Here is a 23,810-nt window from a genome sequence, read left to right on the forward strand (position 1 = left end):
AGCCCATTGAGAGGGTCAGGATGGACAGATGGCGTTGGGGTGTGGAGGGTCTTGGTGCTGAGTCCCGATGAATCACTCCTCTTCCTTTTTACGCAGTGTGCTAGTCCTCTTTTTCCTTGAAAAAGACCTTATTTCCGTCAGAGACCTTGTCTGATTCAGCAACACGCCCTGATCCATAGCCCTGCAGTTTTCTCTGTGTGGCCAGGTCTGCCGGTGCCTTAGTGTTCTCATACCCAAGCTGGGGAGATGGAGCGTGGCAGCGAAGGGTTGCCAGGGAGGGCAACACAGAGGTCCTTCATTTGTTGCGTCAACAGTGGATGGTGGCCAGCAGTGTTACTGGTGTCTCCACTCCTTAGAAGCAGGACAGAATGCATTGTAACACTCGTGCAAACCTTCCTTGCTATCTCTATTTCTTACCTCTTCTTCCTGGGGCTCTAATTTTTTCTGGATTTTGCGACAAAATATGTTTTACTTTTCCTGAAGAAGACTGGCCCTGAGCTAACATCCGTGCCCATCTTCCTCTATTTTTATATGTGGGACGCCTGCCCCAGTATGGCTTGATAAGTGGTGTGTAGGTCCGTGCCCGGGGTCCAAACTTGCGAGCCCCGGGCTGCCCAAACGGAGCACACGAACTTAACCACTATGCCACCGGGTCAGCCCCTATTTTTCACTTTTTCATTAGAGAGCAAACAGATATCTGATCTAGTTTATCTCCCTTCTGCACTGCCCTGTCCTATATTGTCAAAGAAAATCCGCGTCTCTTTTCTTTTATGTTACTGCTTTTTTACCAGCTGCCTTATTCCTAGGACGTGAAAGAATCCACCTGAATTCCTGTTTGAACTTTCTGTTGTCTCCACCCTAAATGAAAAACAATGAACAGTTTTTTTAAAAAATCTCCATCCTAAGACTTTAATAAGACAAGATAGCAGAAAAGGGAAACTTCAAAATAGGGCAGAGTTTTATTCTTTGGGTAAAAAACAAAAGACACAGCTTTTTCTTTTCCTTCTTTCAGAGCAACTGTCCACATTCAGGTGAACGATGTCAATGAATACGCGCCCGTATTCAAGGAGAAGTCCTACAAAGCGACCGTGGTCGAGGGGAGGCAGTATGACAGCATCGTGCGGGTGCAGGCCGTGGACGCGGACTGCTCCCCACAGTTCAGCCAGATTTGCAGCTACGAAATCGTCACTCCGGACGTGCCCTTCGCTGTCGACAAAGATGGTGAGGACAGAGGAGCGTGCTTTCCCTCCCAAGGGCAGGCAGCCCCGTCTAAGCCAATTGGCTTCAAACCCAAACTGTGTCTGCACGTCAGTGAAACTCACGGATGGAGACGGTCTCAGTCCATTCAGGGTGCTATAACAAAATGCCATAAACTGGCTTAAACAGCAGACATTTATTTCTCACAGTCTGGAGGCTGGGGGTCCAGGGTGAAGGTGCTGGCTGATTCAGTGTCTGAGGAGGACCCACTTCCTGCGTCGCAGATGGCCATCTTCTTGCCGTGTCCTCACACTGGCAGGGAGAGAGCGCTCTGGTCTCCTCCTTATAAGGACACTAATCCCAATTTGGGGACTCCACCCTCATGACCTCACCTCAACCTAGATTCCTCCCAAAGGCGCCACCTCCTAAGACCATCACAGTGAGGGTTGGACTTGAAGATAGGAATTGGAGTGGGCACAGACGTCCAGTCTATAGCAGGGACCTAACATGGGGTGAAGGTTTCACATTTAAGTTTTTACTCTGTCTCCTGAAAGCCCCTTTTCTGGCACCTAAAAGTCTTATGTTCTCCTTTGGGGCCGTCCTCTTTTTCCTTTCCACCCAAGTCTAATAGAAATCCCCCACCTAATGAGCACGGGCTTATTTTCTATCCCCTTACCTTTCACTCAGCATGCATCTCAATAAGACTGACCTTTAGTTGGTCTCGTTTTCTCTTCTCCATTAGATTTGAATCTTCTGCCTCATCTTGAAGATGAAGGTTTATATCTTACTGTCAGACGCGCCCCCATCCTTAGTAGCCGAACAGAATCTACTCATTCTAGAGCTCAGCCTCTTGATTAGGTTATGGCTTCTCGATGATGATAGAGCGTCTGTTGTTAATGCGCAGTGCAGAAGCTTTGATGAGATTATGGACATTATACACACTCTGCAGACATGTGTATTCATGTTCAGAAAGCCAGCTTCTGTTCTGGTGGTTTGGGGTAGGATATTTCTCTCTCTTTCTCTAACAAAGTAAATCTTTTAGCAAGAAGTATTTAATGCATCTTGATGTTGCATTTAAAATTTGAAGTATTTGAATTCTTATCTTTTTTATTCTCTTATATGTTAACTGTTAAATCTTAAAGTAAATATAAAACAAAAAAAAACTTGTAAAAGAATTAATGAAGGTTGAATTGTGGACTCATACCTCTGCGTAAACAATCCTTAAAGATGGATTTAGTGTGTGTTCAAGCTCAGAAACACCAGAGTGAGTGTTAATTACTTCATGCATGAGTTTATTTCCCCGTCAGTATTTGCAGGGGAGAAAGCACGTGCATTTGTGTTTGAGCAGAGGACAGTGGAACCCCAAAACAGCGTGGGTTTGGGTTCTCACTGTTGTTGTCTTCCTCTGGAAGGTTACATAAAAAACACAGAGAAGCTGAACTACGGAAAGGAACATCAATATAAGCTGACGGTCACCGCCTACGACTGCGGGAAGAAGAGAGCGACAGAAGATGTTCTGGTGAAGATCAGCATTAAACCCGCCTGCACCCCTGGGTGGCAAGGTGAGCTTCCTTCTGTTCTCCACCTGTTAACATTCATCCCACAGAAACCTGACGTGTGCGTTTCCTCCTTTCTTTCCACCCCGGTTCGTGGGCCGTGCAGGATGGAACAACAGGATTGAGTATGAGCCCGGCACGGGCGCTTTGGCCCTCTTCCCCAATGTCCACCTGGAGACGTGTGATGAGTCAGTGGCCTCGGTGCAGGCGACGGTGGAGCTGGAGACCGGCCACATCGGCAAAGGCTGCGACCGCGACACTTACTCGGAGAAGTCCCTTCACCGGCTCTGTGGTAAGGAGGCCTGGCCGGCCGTTTTCAGTGAAGGCGAGAGACACTTACAAATGGGCATGTGTATGTGTTGGTGTTCACAATCATAACTAAATCATAATTACACTAAACGTAATCATGGCAAACTAAAACAGAGACTGGCTCTCTGAAATGGCTGTCACTGTCTTACGGGCTAGTTTTCCTACTGGATGGACTTCAGGGGCTACATAAACCCCTAAGAGTTGGTTCAAAACATTACGTGTGTGTGCATTTTAAGAACCACTGATATAAAGTATTTTTCTAACAGGGAATCAGCAAAATAGGGATCATGTAAGTAGAATGGGTTTTAAATGAAATGAGATGTTTATTTAAAGACTGAAGGGAAAAATATAGGTAACGCAATAGCTTTAGGCAAACATGAAGTAGAAAGCTGAAACGCAGGATACTGCCATGTAATGCGTAGTCTGCAGACTTTACCCACCACAGACATTGTGTGGAAAAGTCGAGAGCAGAGTGATGCCAATCTGACCCAAAGCCGGGCTCCCTGGCTTCCCCGTCAGTGGTGGGTGTTTTGCTTGTTATTCTGAGTGAGGTAAAGGCGAGGTGTGCGTGCCTCTCGTGGAAAAGGCTAAAACTGTCCTACTTGGCCAGTGATGAAATACCAGTAACTTCAGTGGGCTCTTCATAACCAGAAGGGTCTGTGTTTCAAGAGCTGCTCAGTGACGGCTCTGCAGGGAGCGTTTTGCATCCTCCTCTGTCTTTTCATGACTCTGATAACAGCAGTTGGCTTTAGGCAGCCGATTTCCTCACATAACTGGAAATTGTCCTGTGTGGATAAGCAAAAGGGAAAAAAGCGTATTCTCTGTGGGGTCATCCGTTGATGAGTATACTCAGGTGTGTGATGACTCTGAGTCCAGATACTCGTAATCATGTACCTAAATATGTGTAACTTAAGAGGTCTGGAACGGTTTCTATTTTAAACTGTCTATATAGGTATAATGTATAAACCTTATTTTCTCTCTCATAATGCCCTTATTTTTTATGGTTTCAAATGAACATTTTCTCAGCAGAACAGTTTAAAGCTGGGAAGAATTTCATATTTGAGTGCTTGCTGTGTGCTGGGTCCTTCCACACGTGTTACTTCATTTATTCTTCCTGTCAGGCCTACGGAGGAGGTGGTGGTGACCTCGTGTTTACAGAGGAGTTAATTGAGCGAGGCTAGGTCGCTTGCCCGGGGTCACACTTTAGGAAGTGGCAGAGCTGGGATTTGGACCAATGTCATCTGTTACTCAAAGGCTCAGGCTCTTCCCGCCGAGTCCTACTGCTCCCAAGATGGGAGTAGAGAAGTCAAGGACCAAGCGAGTGGGAGAGCTTGCAGAGTCGTCTTCTGTGTACAGATTTCAAAGAAATTGAACTTGGCGGTACATAACCACAGTTGTAAAAAGTTTTCATGTTCTTTGACTTAGTAATTCCATTTCTAGGAAATAATCATAGACACACAAAGGTTTCATCAAGACAAAGTTTATCATAGAAAAAAATTTGGGACAATCTCAGTGTCCACCAGGGAGGGGATCTGTTAAGTAAATTATGGTGTATTTGTGCAGTGAATGCTATTCAGACATTTTAAGTTAACCTATAGAAGAGTGTGAATGGGAGTATGTGTATGAATGTGCACAGCAGGCCTCCATTTTTGTCATATGTCTGTATTCATAATACACATATTTTTATAATATGTATATCTTCATAAAGAAAGGACTGGAAGTGTTGATATGCAGATGTTAATAGTGGGTAAATTGGGGCAGGATTACAGGTAATGCTTCTTTTTTCTTTTTAATATCCATGGTTATTATTTATTAATTTTTTTGTAGTAAAAACCCTTATTTTTGAGGAAAAGTAAACTGGAACTAGCAAATTGTCTAACCAAAGAGAAGTAGAATGCGTCAGTGTGACTTTGGAAGGCTCACGCCTTGAAGTCCTTCACGCAGTGGATGCTGAGTGTCGTGTGCTCTTTAAGGCGCTGTGTCTGGCACTGCAGAGCTGCTCCCTTCCCCGGGCGGCTCCCTGAACTGGACCGTCGGCCTCCCCACTGACAACGGCCACGACAGTGACCAGGTCTTCGAGTTCAATGGCACTCAGGCAGTGAGGATCCCAGATGGCGTCGTTTCCATCAACCCGAAAGAGCCGCTGACGATTTCTGTGTGGATGAGGCACGGGCCTTTTGGCAGGAAGAAGGAGACGATTCTTTGCAGTTCAGACAAGACAGGTAGGGTAATGTTGCTGGAAAGGGCGTCGTCCTTCAGTGTCCGCTGCTGTGGTCCTTGGTGGGGGGGCGCCTTTCTCCTCCCCGACGGGTCCCTCAGGCTGGTTGGTTTGCATACATTGTTCTGTGTTTTGTGCCACTCTGTCCTCAAGATGCCGCCTGGTGTTTGGGCAGTGGTTAGTTTTACTCAGTGGGTTGGGCCATGCTTCTCAGTAAAACCCAAGTGTGTTTGTTTCTAGACTCTGCCTTGGTCCGACTGGAGAGTTCATTTATGCTGATAAAACTGTGTCTTTACAATTCGTTAAAGGAATAGCTTTTATTTCTCCTTTGGATCTTAAGCTGGCGATTTACCAGTAGGATTTCTCTTTGCAGATATGAACCGGCACCATTACTCCCTCTACGTCCACGGCTGCCGGCTTGTTTTCCTCCTCCGTCAGGATCCTTCAGAAGAGAAGAAATACAAGCCTGCGGAGTTCCACTGGAAGTTGAATCAGGTGAGTGAATGGATCGCCCACTGATGGTGATCTTTTCAGAGATTAGCTAGGCACTGCAGCCTTGCACACTAAGAGCCGCTTAGGGCCAGTGTGTATTCATGATTGTTTGATTTCTGTGTCTGTGGCTAATAGGATAGCAAACTTTATCCATTGAACTCCTTTCCACTGAAAGCCTAAGGGTTTTTTTACATGTATGTATTTTTATACATAAAATATTAATATAAAGAAATCATGTTTTATATTCAAAACTGTGTTCTGGATACTGTGTTATATTTGTTGAAATAAGCAGCACTTGCTTAAAAATTGAGACTGAGGTCGTTATATTTTTCTATTCATTATTTAAGGCCTTGACTCCCAAATTGTGCCAGGAATCCCGGGGGGCCTCCGCGAATTCGGGGGTGCCACGGGATCTTTAAACTTTTCAAGGAACCGGCAGTCTTGACATCTTTCAGACACCACCTGGACTGCTGGCTTGAGGGAGTTTAAGGTTTGACATTAGATCACGTTTTGTTCCTTTCGACGACACCATGTTTTTGCAAGGCTGCTTTCCCAGCAGTTGCTGTGACAAAAAGCAGGTATTGTGAAAAAAATTGATGGTACAGGAAAGGAGGGATGCTGTAAACTGAGAAAGCCTTTTCATTAAAATCCTGGCAGATCATTCTCCTCCTGATTTAGGGTTGGGACAAGAAGGAACCCTTTGGACTTAGTTCTCTTTGTCTCATGGAGTTAGTGGGCAGAGCTGATAGATTGTTATATGCCTGTGGTTGCTAAAATATAACATTGTCTAAAACGGTTACAAGATAGATAACTATGTAAGAGCTTAAATGAGAAAGAAAAAAAGTATGTAATGGTAGAAAGATGAAGTGACTGTCCAGCTGGTAGGATTCATCTCTTTCTGATGTAATTTGTATTTACATGGATCATTTATTTCTCAGAAACTTTTATTATACTTTTTTTAAAGAAACTCAGGAAACGTATAGTTCAGCAAAAACTTTTTGCAACATAGGTAGACATTTTAGGTACAGCTCTGTTAATAGTAACCATAGTCTGTATTTATATATTTAATTTCTTCTGATTACATTTTTTAAAACTTTATTGTGAAAAATTTCAGACATATGTAAAAGTAGACAGATTAGCCTAAAGACCAACCCCATGTACCCTTCACCTGACCTCAACAATGATCAGCTCCAGTCAAGCTTGTTTCATTGTTACTCCCCCTCATTATTAATCAATTGTTACCCCCTCGAGAACTACTTAATAAATTTTAAGCACATCCCACATAGAGCATTTCATTCTTTGTAGAGATAATGAAACATGTTTCTCAAAGATAAGCCTAATCACCGTACTTTTTCACATCTTAAAAAAATTAACAATTCTTTAATATCATCAGGTACCTAGTCCATGGGTCAAATTTCAAATTGTAAATGTCTTTATGTTTACAGTTTGTTTGAATCAGTATCCAAATAAGGAGCCATACATTGTGATTGGTTGATATTATACAGTTTGTTTATTTTAATCTATAGATTTTTCTCTTCTCTCTTGCGATTTATTTGGTGATGAAATCAGGCTGTTCGTCCTACAGAGTTTCTTACAGTTAAGATTTGGCTGATGGCACCCCTGTGGTGTCACTGAACGTGCTACACTGTCTTCCTGATATCCTGTAATTTGGTAGTGGGATCTGAAGGCTTGGTTAGAATCGGGTGTGTATGCTCCTGAGCTGTTTAAGCTCCGTATCTGATTATTTCTCTTTCTGTGATGTAAGCACCTGTCGATGCCCAGCGCCACCAGTTCTCGTGGCGCTCGGTGTCTGCTCGTTTGGGTTGTAGGAAGTACGTTCCCAGGGATGGCTCAGGGGAGCGAGAAGTCCTGAGTTCTTACATGTTGTTTTAGTAGTCGGTGGCCTTTATACTGAAGGTCAGTTTGGCTGCATGTAAAAACTCTGGCTCATATTTAAGATTTCCAAAAACAGAAAATAGATCTCTCCATTGTTTTCTTTTTTACATAGTTGTATATTCTAGTTGTAGATCCTTCTAGTTGTGGCATGTGGGATGCCGCCTCAACGTGGCCTGATGAGCGGTGCCATGTCTGCACCCAGGATCCAAACCAGCGAAACCCCAGGCCGCTGAAGCAGAGTGCAAGATCTTAGCCACTCAGCCACGGGGCCGGCCCCTTTCCATTGTTTTCTGACGTAAAGTGTTGCTATTAAACTCTGACAACAATCTGATTTTCTTTCCATTTTAAAACACTTGGTATTTTCTTTTAAGTGACCAAAGGATGTATTTCTTTTTTTTTAAGTCAGTTAATTTTATGAGTATGTCTTAGTTGGGGCTGTTTCCCAGCTATGTGGAGTGCACCTTTTTAGTGTATAGTTTCAGGTGTTTGGGTATTTCAGGAGAGTCTTGGCTGCTGCTGTTACAGTTTTTAGCATTCTCTTCCATCGCTTTGGTTTTCTTCTTTGGGAACTCCCTTCTCTTTTGTGATATTCTTTACCTGTTTTCTCTACCTGTCGCTTTCTGTTTAATTCATTCCTGTATTTTGTCACTCATGTCTGAGTTGCTCTAATTATGAATGATGCTGTTTTATATTTTGGGTCATTTTCCTAATGTCTTTCAGCATGTTTTGAAATGTTGTCATCTCTTTTGTAGGCATGCCTTTCCTTGTCTAAAGGAATGTTATTCTCTTAATTCCTTTTTTCTTTTAAAAACTCCATATGGGATTGAATTGTGGTCCCTTTCCCCCTCGTTTTTACATGAAATTATCTTCCTATACTCTCAAAAGAGAGGGTTGGGCAGCTTGACTGTTTTTCCAGCTTTGGGGCTCCCCCTCCCCTTCTGTTGCTTTCATAAAGTGTTCCAGAACTCTGGCCTCCGCCCCCTGGCTTCTCCTGGATCTGAAGCCCATTGCTTTTCTCCACCTGCTCTCCTTTCCGGGGTCCTGCAGTTACCTTGTCGCCGAGTGTCACTGGGCGTGTTGTCTGCAGGTTAGGTTTCACTCTTGGAATTGCCCTATTTTCAAGGGAAATGAGACAATTATACACTCTTCTTCTGTCTTCTCAGAATCTGCTCATGGATTTTGACCAAATACTACTGATACTTAACTACGATGGTACTCCACTAGTCCCCTAGGAACCCACAATACTTGAAAAACTGGGGGCGGAATGCAGTTGCTTTCTGAAGCAGCTGCATTACAGAACTTGTTTGAAATAGAAACTTGAACTAAAATTAAGATTTTATTTGTCTCAAAAGTGACTTACTGTGCAATTCCTTTATTTAGAAATATGTATTATATACATATATTCTGCATGTATAATAAACGTGCGCTGTTAGAGGCTTGAATTGCTTCTCTGACAAACATCGGGAGCAGCTGCTTTTCTCTTGGGGCTACTTGGTGACCTCTTCATTTATTTGGATGCTCTGTTTACTCTCAATTTTTCATTGGTTCAGTTTCTTAGAATTTAAACATAAATGGGGTGAGCTTTTTAAACATGCACTTTTTAAAGTTTCATCTCACAGCATCTCTTTCTTTACCTGTCTCTATTCTTGACTGTCTGCCTCTTCCTCTAAAGCCAAAAAGCAGGGAATGCCAGGCCTGAGTGGGGCCTTGGGGACTGCAGAGCAACACCCACCTGCCGGCTGGGGAGATACTGGGAGACGGCCGTTCATGACAGGGAGGGAACCCAGTCCCACTTGGCGTGCCGTCTGAGCTGTGTGTTCATGTTTATTTAAATCCTCAACTTTGAATTGAAAAAGAAAATACTACACTGGCCTTATTCTGCAATTGGAGGTATTTTTAATTTTGACCCAGAGAAGGAATGGCCACTTGGCAGGGTGAGCCAGCTCAGTGGTTGGGTGTCAAGCCTGCCGATAGAAGAATTTCCTGGTGTTATGCTCTTGGCAGAAGAGAATTGGGCAGCTCCCTATTCGAGGGCCTGTCGTATGAGTGAGCAGTGCCCCTGATCTGTAACGTCCTAGAGATGATGCTGTTGCCTCAGCTTTTTTGGGCGAGGTATGGTTGGGTGAGATGTATTTTGCTGATTTTTTAAAAATCTTTTCCTTGGGCCAGCCTGGTGGCGCAGTGGTTAGGCACATGTTCTGCTTTGGCTGCCCGGGGTTCACCAGTTTGGATCCCAGGTGCGGACATGGCACCGCTTGGCAAGCCATGCTGTGGTAGGTGTCCCACATATAAAGTGGAGGAAGATGGGCACAGATGTGAGCTCAGGGCCAGTCTTCCTCAGCAAAAAGAGGAGCATTGGCAGCACTTAGCTCAGGGCTAATCTTCCTCAAAAAAAAACAAAATAAAATAAATAAATAAATAAATAAATGATTGTAAGAACTCTTTAAAAAATAAAACTTTTCCCTTTTAGGAAGACAGGTCTTTGTTATGGTGACTTGTTCTCTTTGTCCAGTTGTCTTGTTCTCTTTGTTGTGTCTTCTGATGAGAGGGAAGGTGGACAGTCCACACTCTGGCCCTTCCTCTCGCCTCTCAGGTCTGCGATGAGGACTGGCACCACTACGTCCTCAACGTGGAAATCCCAAGGGTGACTCTCTACGTGGACGGTGTTTCCCACGAGCCCTTCTCTGTGACTGAAGATTACCCACTTCATCCATCCAAGATCGAAACTCAGCTCGTGGTTGGGGCTTGCTGGCAAGGTAAGGGTCACGGGCACCCCTCTCCCGCCGAGTTGCAGGAGCTGAATAATCCTCTCTGCTCTCTTGGCGGAAACAGGCTCCTCTCAGCATCTCACCCTCATTCCTTTATCTTCTCATTCCTTTTCCTGGGCATAGCCTTCTGGGGACACTGCTGACACCGTGCCCCAGGGCAGCTCTACCTGTGGCACACACTAGAGTCGTGTTAAAGGACCGAAACACGCCAGCGCCTGCCCGGGAACCTGGGCCGCGGAGCGTGGCGCAGAGGGAGAGTGGAACTGAGGAGCTATTTTAGAAGTTAATCTGTGTGTTGGAAAGTTGACGAAAACAAAGAGGCAGCACTTAGGCGCAGAAATGAGAGTGTGCTTCGGCCCGGGGCTCTTCCAGAGCACTTAGTGACTGACAGCATGCTGGGGGCACTTCCACAGGTGCTGCAGGTGGAGACGATTCTGTGACGTCTCTGCCAAAAGACCAGGATGGCCTGTGATAACAACACAGAGCCACAGTACCGTTTATTGGTGCTAAGGGGCAGGCGTGTGCCCATGTCTTTACATACATTGTCTCATTAATCCTTGTAATAAGTCTATGGGGTAGAAGCTATTTTTATCCCCATTTTATAACTGAAGACACTGAGGCTCAGAGAAGCAGCAAGCCCAGGGTCACCTTGCTGGTGAATCGTGGCGCTGGGATTGGACCCCCTGAGGCCAGTGTACTCGGCCCGAGCTCTGACCCACGGGACCAGGGCTTTTTAGCCTCTTCTGTGCCGTGAGCCCTTGGGTGTTCTGGTGAAGCCTATGGGCTCCTTCTCAGGATGATTTCTTATTAGTCTATAAAATAAAATACTTTCAAAGGTGACCAATTAAATTGAAATACTGTTATCAAAGTTCTAGGGGCTGGCCCCGTGGCCGAGTGGTTAAGTTCGCGCGCTCCGCTGTAGGCGGCCCAGTGTTTCGTTGGTTCGAATCTTGGGCGCAGACATGGCACTGCTCATCGAACCACGCTGAGGCAGCGTCCCACATGCCACAACTAGAAGGACCCACAACGAAGAATATACAACTATGTACCGGGGGGCTTTGGGGAGAAAAAGGGAAAGATAAAATCTTAAAAAAAAAAAAGAAAAGAAAAGTTCTAGAAGACAGTTTGTGAAATAGTAACCCCTGTGCTGCTTTATTCACACATGAACAAGCTTTGGCTGCAGGTCCAGTAAGTGCCGTGATTTCAGAGTGGTGAGGGGCTTGTGACGATGCTGATGTCTGTGGCAGTATGGCACGATGGAGAATATCAGTGATTTCTGTTGGTGACAGAGTTGGTTTCTGCTAATCCGACTGTGGTTTGTTAGCTGACATTTATAACCAAAGGGAAAGCTAGATTTCAGAACTTAATGAAAGTAAGCATGTAATTTTTCCTGTCCAAATTCACGGACCCCTCCGTCTGCCTTCGAGGTTCACAGACCTTCCTTAACCCTTGCACTTGACTCTGTGTTGTGTCACTTCAGGGTGTCACCGTCACTACCCGAACCTGCAAAACAGACTTTTTCCCCCCCTCCCTATGGAAACATTGTACTTCCAGTCAGGTTAGAAATTTATGAAAGAGCCTAATTCCCAAGATAGCTTTGCTGCTTTTAGGAGAATTTAAATTTCATAATTTTCCTGCAGATCCTTTTAAATGGAACGGAATAAGACAGTGTTTTGGAGTGAACCTTTTCAGCAAATCCCCAGATTTAATTTTGGTGACAGTTCCTCCATGAGAAAGTCGAACGTGAGACCAAGGAATGAGGATGAAATTATTAGGGATATAGAGGTTTTTCAGTTGCTATTCTTAAAATTTCAGTTCAAATTTGCTTCCCAAATTAAACAACAGTTTCTGAGTAATTATTTAAAAATTCGAATAAAAATACAAGTGCAAGTCTAAATGTTATTTTATATTCTGGGAGCTTCATTGCTTGGGTTAAAATAAACCCTCAGGGCCCACCCTGCCGTGTTGGGTTCCTGATCTCGTCACAGTGCCTCTGCCGTCAAATGGCGGTCACTTGTTACCTTTTTTCATCTCTTTCTACCATGGCCCTCTCAACATCCTGAGCCAGAAAAATCTGCCTGAATTCCCAAACCAAACACAAATCTTTAAAATTTTAGTTAACAGGGAGAAAGATCCCCTTTGTTCCTTTCGGTGGATGGGAAATCGCTTTCCTTGCACTCTCGCCATGGAGAGCCTGGGCTGTTGGCAGCAGCTTCGCACCATCGACGGAAACGTCATTTCTCACGGTGTGTCCTGAAGGAGTCGAGCAGCTGTGTGGGCTCCCGGCTCACCTGCACACACCTGGCCTCGCCCCGGTGCGTCCCCACGCTGCTGCAGCTCCGGTGCAGGGCCTGTGCCTGGGGGCCGAGAGGAGCAGCAGAGCTCCTTCAGCATGGTCTGGAAGTGGGAATTCTGTCCCCAGTCACTGGGGGTGTGCCTCCCCCGTCTGGTGTGACGCTCAGAACGCAGGGTTGGGAGCTGTGGGAGCTGTCGATGGTTAGAGTCCATAGGCTGCTGCCGATTGGTTATGTTTCTCTGGGTGAGTTCCTTAATCTCTGACTCTCCCTTGCTGCTCAGAAAATGTCTTCTTTTCTCTGTCACTTAGCGGTTAAAGTTTAAACCGATGTGGACTTGTTTTGAGCTTTCAAAAAATACCTACTTGGACACGTGTACCATATACCGGGCTTTGGACACTCTCATGTGCCACCTGGTTTTGTCTGCACAGATGTCTTCCCCGTCAGCAAGGAAGGTGCTGTGCGTCCAGGGTTTGGTATTATCCACTGGTGTGTCTGCCATCAGCATAGCCTGCCTCCTGGGAACGCCCTCCTGAGCAGTGCAGGTTGAGGAGATCAGTGAATCCAACGTACATCTGTTTGTCTTATTTTGAATCTGACCTATGCCTTGGTGAGGAGGATGTGGGAAGACGGAATAAAAGAAGATGACAAAGATGCGTGGGGGTGGTAAATATTGCTTCTGGGAAAAAGGTGATCGAGTCCAGGCTTGCGTCTGGGTAGAGCACGTCCCCAAGAGGGACAAGACGGGAGTTTTTCTCTCTGTGTTTTGTGTTGGGAGCTTTTCAAAGTTAATTTTCAAGGTCCAATTTGAAGAGCCTAACCTCTTGGTCCTTTTCTATTGTCTTTGTCTTGCTTTCCTACAGAGTATTCAGGAGTTGAAAATGACAATGAAACTGAGCCTGTGCCTGTGGCCTCTGCAGGTTGCTGGATTTTTTCCCCTACGGTTCACTACTGTTTCATTTAGACAACACATTGACTCATTCCACATTTCGCATGAAATGCCCAAGTTGCATTTTGGTCCCAGATACCATCTGAGCTGCCGCTTTGCCTTATGCTCCCCCCATTGCTTCATGAGATTTCCCTTTTCGCCCATTCTGATCCCAGTTGAAGTGAGGACTCATATGACTCATGAATACGGTGCACTAATGGGATTTTTTTCCTCCGCTCATCACATTTTACCCTCATCCCCCTGCATGAGGCTCTTGCTGAAATCTCCAGGCCACGTTTGGAAGCCACCTCCTGGTTCTCATGTGGCTGAACCACAAGATAGGAAAAGACTCATTTCTAGATATTCTGGCCTGACTGATAGTCAATTTTAAATATGTTTCTTAGAAGTCTCGATCCTTAGCAATGAGTCCCGTGTCCAGCCCTTAGCAGGCAGAGACGTGCCGCTGCACATCAGTCTCTTCATCCGTAGAAGGACAAGGTTTAGTTCCGCCTGCTTTGGGCTTTGTTAGAGTCTGTCAAGGGCCATTTTCTGGGATTTTGTTTCCCTTTTAACATCTTCACTTCCCAGTTCTCCTCAGTAGGAGGAGACACGCAAGAGGGGACTCCACAAATTAGCCATCGGAAGGGCCTCCATTCCAGGCTTCCAAGTGCAGGTGGGGTTTTGAGCATCCCTTTTATCTTCCGGGTCATGTCACTGTGGGTTCATCCCCAAGTTTGTATGTATTCCCTAAGGATGCTCAGTTAGGAAAAGCACCCCCGAGTGTGACCCAGCTGATTGAGAAGCAGTGGTTGAAGAGGCTGGCACTGGGAGGAAATGTCACTTGTGCACCACGGTGACGGGTACAGTGCAGGCCACCCTTACCAGGGAGTGGCTGGATGTGTGGGGACACTCATGGGGTGTCTTGGCTTCCAGGCTTTGGGTGAGGAACCACCAACTCCTCTTTCTCCAGGCTATGTGCATGATCATAAACGACTTAATTTCTTCATTGCGCTTCCATGTAGATTGCAAGGCTAACAGGATTTGGTATGAACTAACCCGCATGTCCATCCATCAAGCTGCCACCACTGGTAACACTGGGTTGAGAAATGAAGCAGGAGGGCCTGGGCTGCACGCATGACTGCCTGCCTTCTCCCCCGTGTTCCGAAGGTGGTGACCTGCATATGACCCAGTTTTTCCGAGGTAATCTGGCTGGCCTGACAATCCGTTCCGGGAAACTCGAGGATAAGAAGGTGATTGACTGTCTGTATACCTGCAAAGAGGGGCTAGACCTGCCAGTCCCCGAAGACAGTGGCAGAGGCGTGAAGGTAACACTGGCAGCCACCCACACAGCACCCCCCCGCGCCGCACCCCCCCGCACAGCACCCCCCCGCACCGCACCCACCCGCCTAGCATTCACGACTCCTAGACCCCAAGTGTGGCGGCTGTTGGCATAAGGATTTATCTGTGATTGATCCTGAGCTGTTTTTACTCATAACACCTCTGACACCAAATGTCTGGGAGTTTTTTCTCACACCAACCAATTCCTCAACTCTCTGGACACGGCCTCTCCAGGTGTCCCACCATTCAGTTCTGTTCTGACACTAACTCCCTGGAGGTGGCATCCACAGGGTAAGGGCTCAGTCCCACAGGACTGCCCCCACTTCAGATGCCAGTTGCAAGTATCGGGTCCTAGGGTTACCCATACTTCTGTCCGACTTGGCTGGAAAGTTAGGGGTTCCCATGACCCCCCTACCTTTGCAGATTCAGTAACTTGCTATAACTGCTCAGAAAACACTTTACTGACTATTACCGGTTTATTATAAACACTGTAACTCAGTGACAACCCAATGGAAGAGATGTGTCGGTCAAGGAAGGGGGGAGAGGGCATGGAGCTTCCAACCCTCTCCAGGAGTGCCACGCTCCCAGCACCTTGATGTGTTCACCAACTAGAAGCTCCCAGCCTCTGTCGTTCAGGGGTTTTTATGGAGGCCCCATTACGTAGGCATGATGGATTAAAGCATCGGTCAGTCTCCAGCCTCTCTCCCCTCCCTAGAGGTTGAGGGTGGGGCTGCAAGTTGCAACCCTCTAATCACATGGTTGGTTTCGCCCCCATCCTAAAATAGGGCCCCAGAGTCACCTCATTAACATAAGCTCTGGTGTGGTTGGAAGGAGCTTGTTATGAATAATAAAAGGTGCTCCTCTCACTCAGCAAATTCCAAGGGTTTTAGGAGCTCTGTGCCAGAAACTGGGGACAAAGACCAAACGTACATCTTATACCACAGGCCTGTTTGCGCCTTAGACAGTTAGCCTCATGTGGGTCTCCGTCGCTGGAATTACATGAGCTTTTCTTCTCCCAGTCACCAGTTCAGGTTGATCCCCAGCCAATCAGTCCCCTTGGCCTTCAGCTTCTTGTGGCTACAGCCTTGTTCCTCTCCTCTCTCCGTTTGGCGCCATTTCAGATCCAAGCCAACCCCAGCCAGTCGGTGCTGACCTTGGAGGGAGAGGACGTCGGGGAGTTGGACAAGGCCATGCAGCACGTTTCCTACCTGAACTCACGGCAGTTCCCCACACCTGGGATCCGGAGACTCAAGATCACCAGCACGGTCAAGTACATGCTCGTTTTTAACAATAAACCTGTCGTGGCTCAATGACCCTTGAGAAGAAAATGCGTGTATTTAGGTTTTTAAGACAGCCCAGACTCCTTTCTCTAAGGAAAGGTGAGCCATCACTTGTTGCCGGAAAGCTGGAGTGAGAAATCTGAGTGATTCTTCATGATGTTCGGAAGCTCGTTGCGGGAGTGGCCGCTATTTGTGGAATCCCGTGTGTTCCTCCTGCTTGAGCCTTCGCCTGTGTGGCCTCTGAAGCAGCCTCGCAAAGCCCTGACCCTTCCCTTCGCGTGTCCGTTTCTTGTTGGCAGGTGCTTTAACGAGGCCGCCTGCATTTCAGTCCCCCCGGTAGATGGCTACGTGATGGTTTTACAGCCAGAAGAGCCCAAGATCAGCCTGAGTGGAGTCCACCATTTTGCTCGAGCAGCTTCTGAATTTGAAAGCTCTGAGGGGGTTTTCCTTTTCCCTGAGCTTCGGATCATCAGCACCATCACGAGAGAAGTGGAGCCTGAAGGAGAGGGGGACGAGGACCCCACAGGTAACAGCCCCTCTTGCTGGGACACTTGCCCTCCCCTGGGCTCAGAACTGGGCAGCTGCACCCCCATTGCTGCTGCTTACTTCCTGGGCCCTTTTCCTCTGGGATTTGGGAGGTTTTAATGTTTTAATGCTGTTCTTGGGTCTGCTTCTGGAATCTGGCCCTTGGGCTAGGTGATCTTTGGAAACCCACTGGGAGGGCCCTTTCATCTTTTTCTGGTGTGACGTCAGAATCTGAGATGTGCCTTGAGGAAGTTGAGGATTGAGGCTGTTACAGGAGATGCTGTTGCTCTCCTGCACCTGGGGACGTGCTCCTGCTGCCTGGTCAGCCCACAGAGAACTGGGTCCCCCTGTTCTCAGGCCTTCCCAGTAGCTGGTCCTCCTAGACTCATAAAGTTCCCCCGATTCTTGAAAGTGACTCTCCAGTACCTCTGTCATTGGTCCTTCAAAGGGCTCTGTGAGTTTGAGGATGAGCCGGCAGGCCCTCGAGTGTGACCAGCGTCCCTGGGCTCCGCAGCCTCTGCTATTTCTGGGTGGGCCGTTTTTGCAGTTCAAGAGTCCCTGGTGTCTGAGGAGATCGTGCATGACCTGGATACCTGCGAGGTCACGGTGGAGGGAGAGGAACTGAACCCAGAGCAGGAGAGCCTGGAGGTGGACATGGCCCACCTGCAGCAGAAGGGCATTGAAGTGAGCAGCTCTGATCTGGGCATGATTTTCACAGGTGAGAGGAGGTACAGCAGGCCGAGAGGCTGGGGCAGGCCGGACTGGGAGAGCAAAAGCTTCAAACTCAGCCCCCTGCCTCCTTCCGTCTCAGAACCTAGAGTGTCCTGGAGGAGCTGGGAAAGGAGAGTGTCGGCCAGGATCAGCGTGGGCTGCACAGTTCTCCGGGAGGGGAGGAGGGGAGTGCAGGCACTGCCTTATCCCCGTCCTTATAAGGGGGGAGAAGTTAGGCATGTGATGGTACAGCCCCCTCTAGGGAAAAATGCCCCCCCTGCACACTTGCCCAATTCAGTCCCACAACTACAAAGCCAAAACATGTGACCCGTTGGCTCAGCTGACCCCCGTGCCCGACTCCAGGCTTCCTTTGCCCATGGCCCCGGCCCTGCCCACGTTCCTAACTTCAGCCACCGGGCAATCTTGTCACCTTCTCCCCCGCAGGCGTGGACAGCATGGCCAGCTACGAGGAGGTTTTGCACCTCCTGCGCTATCGGAACTGGCACACCAGGTCCTTGCTTGACCGGAAGTTCAAGCTCGTCTGCTCCGAGCTGAATGGCCGCTACGTCAGCAATGAATTTCAGGTGGAGGTAAGGGCCAGCAGCGCTGCAACTGAGTGCCCCTCTCACAGCCCTAATGTTTGCAGACACCGATGTGGAGAGCAGTCATGGTGCAGCTGTTTGCGTTCGTCTGGAGTGGTAGCCTTTTCCAGCTTGGGGGCGGCTGCAGGTCAGGCTTACACATGGGGCAGGCTGGGGTCCAGCACAGGGCTCCACTCTCACGGGCTGCCTCAGCCCAAGAGTTGAGGGTCGGAGCCCAAGGGACGTTTGGAGGGAAGTGATCAAGAGCAAGTGGCAGGGGATGCCTCAGGGGTGGGGACAAGGTTGTTTGTTGAGCTTGGACACTGCTTTAGCGAGCAGTTCCAGGGAAGTGAAAGTTCTTTGTAGTTGTACACGACTGGCCCGCTGTGCATAAATCCTTGGCCCGGGGCGAGGGGTGCTGACGCAGGGCCTGGCAGTGGTGACTCAGGCCACGGTGGCCAGAGGGCACTCGTCCTGCTCTGAAATCTTCATCAGACCTAGACAGCAGCTCCTTTATCACCCAGGGCTTCTGTGGTCTGGAGAAATGGACCCAAGGTTATTCTCGGCAGTTGAACACGGCTGCTGTGAGCTCATGGCTGTGCGTGCTAAGCTCACGGTGCTGAAGGTCGACGAGTGTTTTGTTGGAGCCAAAGGGTAAACAGATTCGAAAGGAAATAGATGGTTATGATCTCTGCTTTCTCATGTGGCTGTGGTTTTTTGGAAAAAAGGGGAAATGGTCTGTGCGTGTTTCTCAAGCGACCTGTGGTAAAGGACTAGTAGTGATGTCTGCTTTCCCAGGCTGTGGACAGATTCTTCCATAAACTACAATGAAAACAAACTCTCAGAACAGTGATCTGTTTCTTGGACGTGTGACAATACCAGTTGTTACAGCAGTTTCTAAGTGCTTACCCCTGATGCTCTTCGGTCCTTTTCTTATCCGCTTCCCAGCACTGGTCCGGGACCCACTTTGGGGGTCTCTGGGCATGTTCACGTCTGAACTGCTTTTCCATCTCTCGGGCACATTCAGGCGGCCTTTCTGTCTCTGCTGCAGGTGAACGTGATCCACACGGCCAACCCCGTGGAACACGCCAACCACATGGCTGCTCAGCCACAGTTTGTTCACCCCGAGCATCGCTCCTTCGTTGACCTTTCGGGTCACAACCTGGCCAACCCCCACCCGTTCGCAGGTAGGGCTGTGGGGAGAAGCCCGAGACCCTGGAGCAGGGTCCGGGGGGACGCCCTCCCCCTGCTGCCCAGAGCCCAGCCCCGCTCAGAGCAGCCCCCAGCCAGTCCAGCTGTTGTCCCACAGCACACACACAGAAGCTGACACACACAGGGCACACTCATCGCCCACGGCCATGGGGCACAGTAGCCAGACCCAGATTTGAACCTTGTGCTGCAACTTTTCTAATATTTCTCCCTCTCCCCTGGGGGTCAGGTGACACATTCAGTGTATGGAGCAGAGGAGGTCGAGGGCACCTTCTGGGTTGATGACATCTCTCAATCTCATTGCAGTCGTCCCCAGCACCGCAACCGTTGTGATTGTGGTGTGTGTCAGCTTCTTGGTTTTCATGATTATCCTGGGAGTGTTCCGGATCCGGGCGGCACATCAGCGAACCATGCGGGACCAGGACACGGGCAAGGAGAACGAGATGGACTGGGACGACTCTGCCTTGACCATCACCGTCAACCCCATGGAGGTAGGCACGGGCAGCTGACCACCCCCAACTGAGATCGCCTGCAGGCCAGGGCCAAAGCTGGGCCCACCTCAGAGAAGCAGTTCATGTGCTTTATGCCCTGTGATCCGCACGGTGACTCAGTGAGGTACATGTCCCCTAAAGTCAGGTGGGTAAACTGAGCCTCAGAGAGGTCTTCTTCACGCTCATGCCACCCAATAAGTGTAGAAACATGCTCTCCCCAGCACACAGACCCTGTGGGTGTGACCCTTTTGTCTTTGATGAGCTGACTTCCAGCGTGGTCCAGCCCCTCCCTCACTGTGGAGCATGACATGGCGAGTCCCTTGCTCTGTGCCTATGATTAGGTTGTGGGCGGGACCAGGGGCCGGACTCATGCGGCTATCTCTTGTCAGACGTATGAGGACCAGCACAGCAGTGAGGAGGAAGAGGAGGAGGAGGAGGAAGAGAGCGAGGACGGGGAGGAGGAGGATGACATCACCAGTGCCGAGTCGGAGAGCAGCGAGGAGGAGGAGGGCGGGGAGCACGGGGACCAGCAGAATGTGAACAGACAGCAGCAGCTGGAGTGGGACGACTCCACCCTCAGCTACTGAGCCGCCGCCGCTCCGTCACCGTTTTTTCTGCTTCAGAAGACTCTGCTGTCATCTGTCGTACAGTCCCCAGGGTCCACGATGTACAAAGTCATTCTGGCCAGTAGGTCTGCAGGCCCTCCCTTCGCCGATCCTCTGCCCGTGCTTGGTGTGTAGGACCGTAGGCTCCCCCTGCCCCCGATCTCTTTTAAGTTATGTCATCTCGCTCTGCGTGGCCCCCTCGCACCTCCGGAAAAGCTGCAATGACTGGACTCATTGACAAAGGGTTAAAATTGCTCACTCCCACCTGGTAATCCGTTTTTTCTTTTTTTTTTAAAGTTTTTATTTTTTCCAAACTAGTGCATGTATAAAGTGGCAGAATGGGGGTTAATATGTAGATGAACTGACTTTTTAATATTTTGTAAATAAATCGGGATTCCTCGTGTCCTCTGTGCTAGTGTAATCCAGGGCTGGAATGCAAAGTGAGGTGCAAACACTGAGCACAGGAGAGACCCTGCGGGCTCCTGCTCCCTCGTCCCCCGGACAAGGAGAAAAGGGCCTGCCCTACCCAGGCAGCTGGTACACTCCAGCCGCAGGCCTCAGGTCTTGGCGTGTGGCCGGGGCTGTCACGGGGCACGGACTTTGGTGCACTGCTCAGCAGGGGTGTATGTGAGGGGGGAGGGGTGGTCAGGGGCCCCTCTTTGGAGGTTGGAAATGGCCAGGTCTTGTCTTTGGGATTCTACCCATTTCTAATTTGGCAGAGGGCTGAGGGGAGCTGGGGTCCCTGGCCTCTTTGGCACTCTCCTCTGATGACCGGCAGCTCCTCGTGCAGGAACCTGGACTTACCTCGCGCAGCCTTGGGGTTCCTGCTTCACAGCCCTGTGTTTCCCTGGTGGTGGGAGCTTGTATCCACTACAGAGATGGTGCGAACCGCCGGCCCACTCGGTTTGGGGATGCAGTGGGCCTGAGTGACCTGTACTCAGAACATGAGGCACAGACGCACTGGAAGGACCCCCAGAGGCCCAAAGGCCAAGTGCTAGATCTTGCCCTAAACGGCCATGAGCTCCTCTCTCCTCCCGGAGCCCCGGCGAAGCCCAGTCCCCAGAGCAGGAGCCCTGCTGCTCCGTGCCGTGCGAAGGACGAGGCGGACAGCAGTCAGGAGCTGAGGCCCCTAGAGCACTTTGTTTTTAATTTACATGTAAAACTTTAGATTTCTAAAACTGGGGGGAAATAATTTTGAATACTGTTGTGAGATCATAACTGCTAGTTCCGAGGACATTGCCGGCTGTCCTGTGTCGTGTGGCCATCCTCCATGTACCATCACCGTAGCTGCTCTGTTAGACCACGGATAGGCGCTAACGCGGAGCCGAAACCTCCTCGCGCTGTCTGTAGCTGCTGTGGCCCCCTCTCGGGTGTGTATATTGATGATAGGTCGGAAAGTGTAAACACTACAATAAAGTGCCCGTTCTAACTCCACTGGGAGACTGTTGTTTTTTGTCTGGTCTTTGCTTTAATCTTGCATTCTCTTTCTTTTTGAGCTGAGAACATAACATAAAAAGGCTTTTATTTCTTTTAATCTACTTTTAGCTCTCAAGGTTTCACAGAGTGCTGGTCTCAGCCATCATCAGGTATGTTGAACTCGCCTTCCCCATACAGAAACAGTAAATGACGTTAGAACATAGAAAATATGCTTCTGGTCAGGCACACAGGCCGTGCACCCAGACCTGAAATTGTTGTGTATGTGCCAAGTGTGCTGCCCACGCCAGGAAGCACACAGACTCACTTAAATAAATAACATACAGTATAGACATACACTTGGCTTTCCCTGTTTCCAAACAGGCCAGGTGGGGCTCATGAATTCAGCGCTGGTTGGGAACAGGAGTGCGGTCAGTGGTGCTCTGTGGGTGGCACTCACTGCTGACAGACTGTGTCTGCTTGGCTGCCTCTGACCGAAAAAGAACTGGCACCCGGGCTGTTGAGTGGGGAGTGGCTGCTGGCTCTTCCGGGCCCTGCAGGACCTTTGAGGGATAAGCAGTGTAGCCCGGCAGGTCCGGCTTGGCTGCTAATACGTCAGGCTCTCCAGTGGGCTTCTCAAAGCCCAGACTCCTAGCCCGTCTCCAGAGTGGCTTCAGAAGGCTGGGAGGGGCCCAGGAACCTGCATTTCTGGAGCTCCTCAGATCCACCTAAACTGAAGCCTGAACCGTTTCAAGATAAGACCCGTCAGAGAAAAAGATTCCACCGCACACCTAACTCACACTTCTGGTACCTGATTATTCACGGCAGGTTCTCAAAGGAGAGCGTTCTGGATGAGGAGATCAGGTTCCTCCTCACTTAAAACCTGCCTTAAGAGGCAGGTTACAGATATTGCACAAAGTACTCTGACCTGCTTTCACCTTGACCCATGACCAGGATGAGCTGCATCAAGCTCCCATCTCTGTAATGTGTCTTGAGGACCAGCATCTATTCTACTTCAGGGGCCCAGGGCTGTTCTCCCGAGCCACAGAGGTTCAGTAAGTAGTCTGGCTATTTTTTTTCTTACCCGCAAACAAAATCACTTTATAGCGGAGATGAAAGAATTCCTGTACCCAAGAGTCACTCTGAAAGTGGGGAGCAAGCATCCCTGAATCTAGAGAGTACCCAGGTTTGCTCTGGGAGCTGCCCAGAGCTCAGCGGAGAGCGTGAGGGAGGGGTGAGCAGAGGAGGCGCGGGCGCCCTGTCCGCACAGCGGGCACCAGGTAGCTGTCGGCGCCGAGACTGTACAGCCCGGCTGGAGCCTGGGAAGAAGGCAGGCTCCCCTGTGGGGAAAATATTCCTTGCTGGGTCCAGATCTGCCAGCTGGAAGACTTGGGATTACAATCCTCAGCAGATGCAGCCTTGAGGTGCCCAGTTCACAGTGTCTTCTCCTCCAAGGCCAGGGCTCTGACCGGGGCCCCTGGAGCACAGCACCCCTCCCCTGCACAAAGGATGCATTACCGTTTATGGCTGTTTAGTTCCTGAAACATTTCAAGTCATAAATAAATAACCAGTGTAAACAAAAGGCAGTTGTGTAGGTTCTTTCCCATGGGGTGCAGTTCAGGCTTCCAGGCCCCGAAGGGCAGCGGAGGGTGCCTGGTTCCCAGGATGCACGGTTGGCTCGGCGGGGCCGGTGTGCCGCCGGGAGGCAGGGCTGCTATTGCCTGTTGTCTTTGGACACGTTGTGGGCCAGCCAATTCACTTTGGTCTTCCAGCTCTCCCGGAGCGCTTCGTTAAACTTCACTCGGAAGTGCTTCAGAGCCTCCTCCTCCGTTTTTCCCAAGGCCAGAGAGTCCTGAGCCAACATCATCAGAGCAGTGAGCATCAGCACTGAGGGGGCCTGGTCCCCGCCGCTCCACAAGGCGGCCCCTCCGCCTGCCTGTACTTCTGCCCTCTCTGGGCATTTTAAATCCCCTCCTAAAAGAACTGCGTGGAGAGAGCC

The 23,810-nt window shown here is 49.1% G+C and overlaps 2 protein-coding genes across 20 annotated transcripts in view; one reads left to right on the top strand and one right to left on the bottom strand.

Annotated features, from left to right (window-relative positions):
* CLSTN1 (calsyntenin 1) overlaps positions 1-21,832 on the top strand; it is a 66,620-nt gene extending 44,788 nt beyond the window's left edge. For 2 of the 4 annotated variants that reach the window (XM_023635836.2, XM_023635835.2), the window contains 15 exons: positions 1,013-1,221; positions 2,610-2,759; positions 2,860-3,045; positions 5,036-5,284; positions 5,654-5,775; positions 10,262-10,424; positions 13,594-13,650; positions 14,826-14,983; positions 16,118-16,266; positions 16,576-16,802; positions 17,349-17,519; positions 17,957-18,102; positions 19,145-19,280; positions 19,609-19,793; positions 20,183-21,832. In XM_023635836.2, the coding sequence (XP_023491604.1) occupies positions 1,013-1,221; positions 2,610-2,759; positions 2,860-3,045; positions 5,036-5,284; positions 5,654-5,775; positions 10,262-10,424; positions 13,594-13,650; positions 14,826-14,983; positions 16,118-16,266; positions 16,576-16,802; positions 17,349-17,519; positions 17,957-18,102; positions 19,145-19,280; positions 19,609-19,793; positions 20,183-20,380 (2,506 nt within the window). In that variant the 3' untranslated portion in view covers positions 20,381-21,832. The remainder of the gene's footprint in view (positions 1-1,012; positions 1,222-2,609; positions 2,760-2,859; positions 3,046-5,035; positions 5,285-5,653; positions 5,776-10,261; positions 10,425-13,593; positions 13,651-14,825; positions 14,984-16,117; positions 16,267-16,575; positions 16,803-17,348; positions 17,520-17,956; positions 18,103-19,144; positions 19,281-19,608; positions 19,794-20,182) is intronic. The other 2 variants (XM_023635838.2, XM_023635837.2) reach the window with 1 other exon arrangement.
* A 71-nt stretch (positions 21,833-21,903) lies between these two features.
* Positions 21,904-23,810, bottom strand: part of PIK3CD (phosphatidylinositol-4,5-bisphosphate 3-kinase catalytic subunit delta) — a 53,734-nt gene continuing 51,827 nt past the window's right edge. For all 16 annotated transcript variants that reach the window (XR_002806332.2, XR_011436557.1, XR_011436556.1 and 13 more), the window contains one exon: positions 21,904-23,663. Coding sequence is in view for 13 of the 16 variants with exons in the window: in XM_070260979.1 (XP_070117080.1) it covers positions 23,526-23,663 (138 nt within the window). In the remaining 3 variants the exon portion in view is untranslated. The remainder of the gene's footprint in view (positions 23,664-23,810) is intronic.

This window comes from Equus caballus, chromosome 2 (genome assembly GCF_041296265.1).
Source record: "Equus caballus isolate H_3958 breed thoroughbred chromosome 2, TB-T2T, whole genome shotgun sequence".
NCBI classification, from domain to species: domain Eukaryota; kingdom Metazoa; phylum Chordata; class Mammalia; order Perissodactyla; family Equidae; genus Equus; species Equus caballus.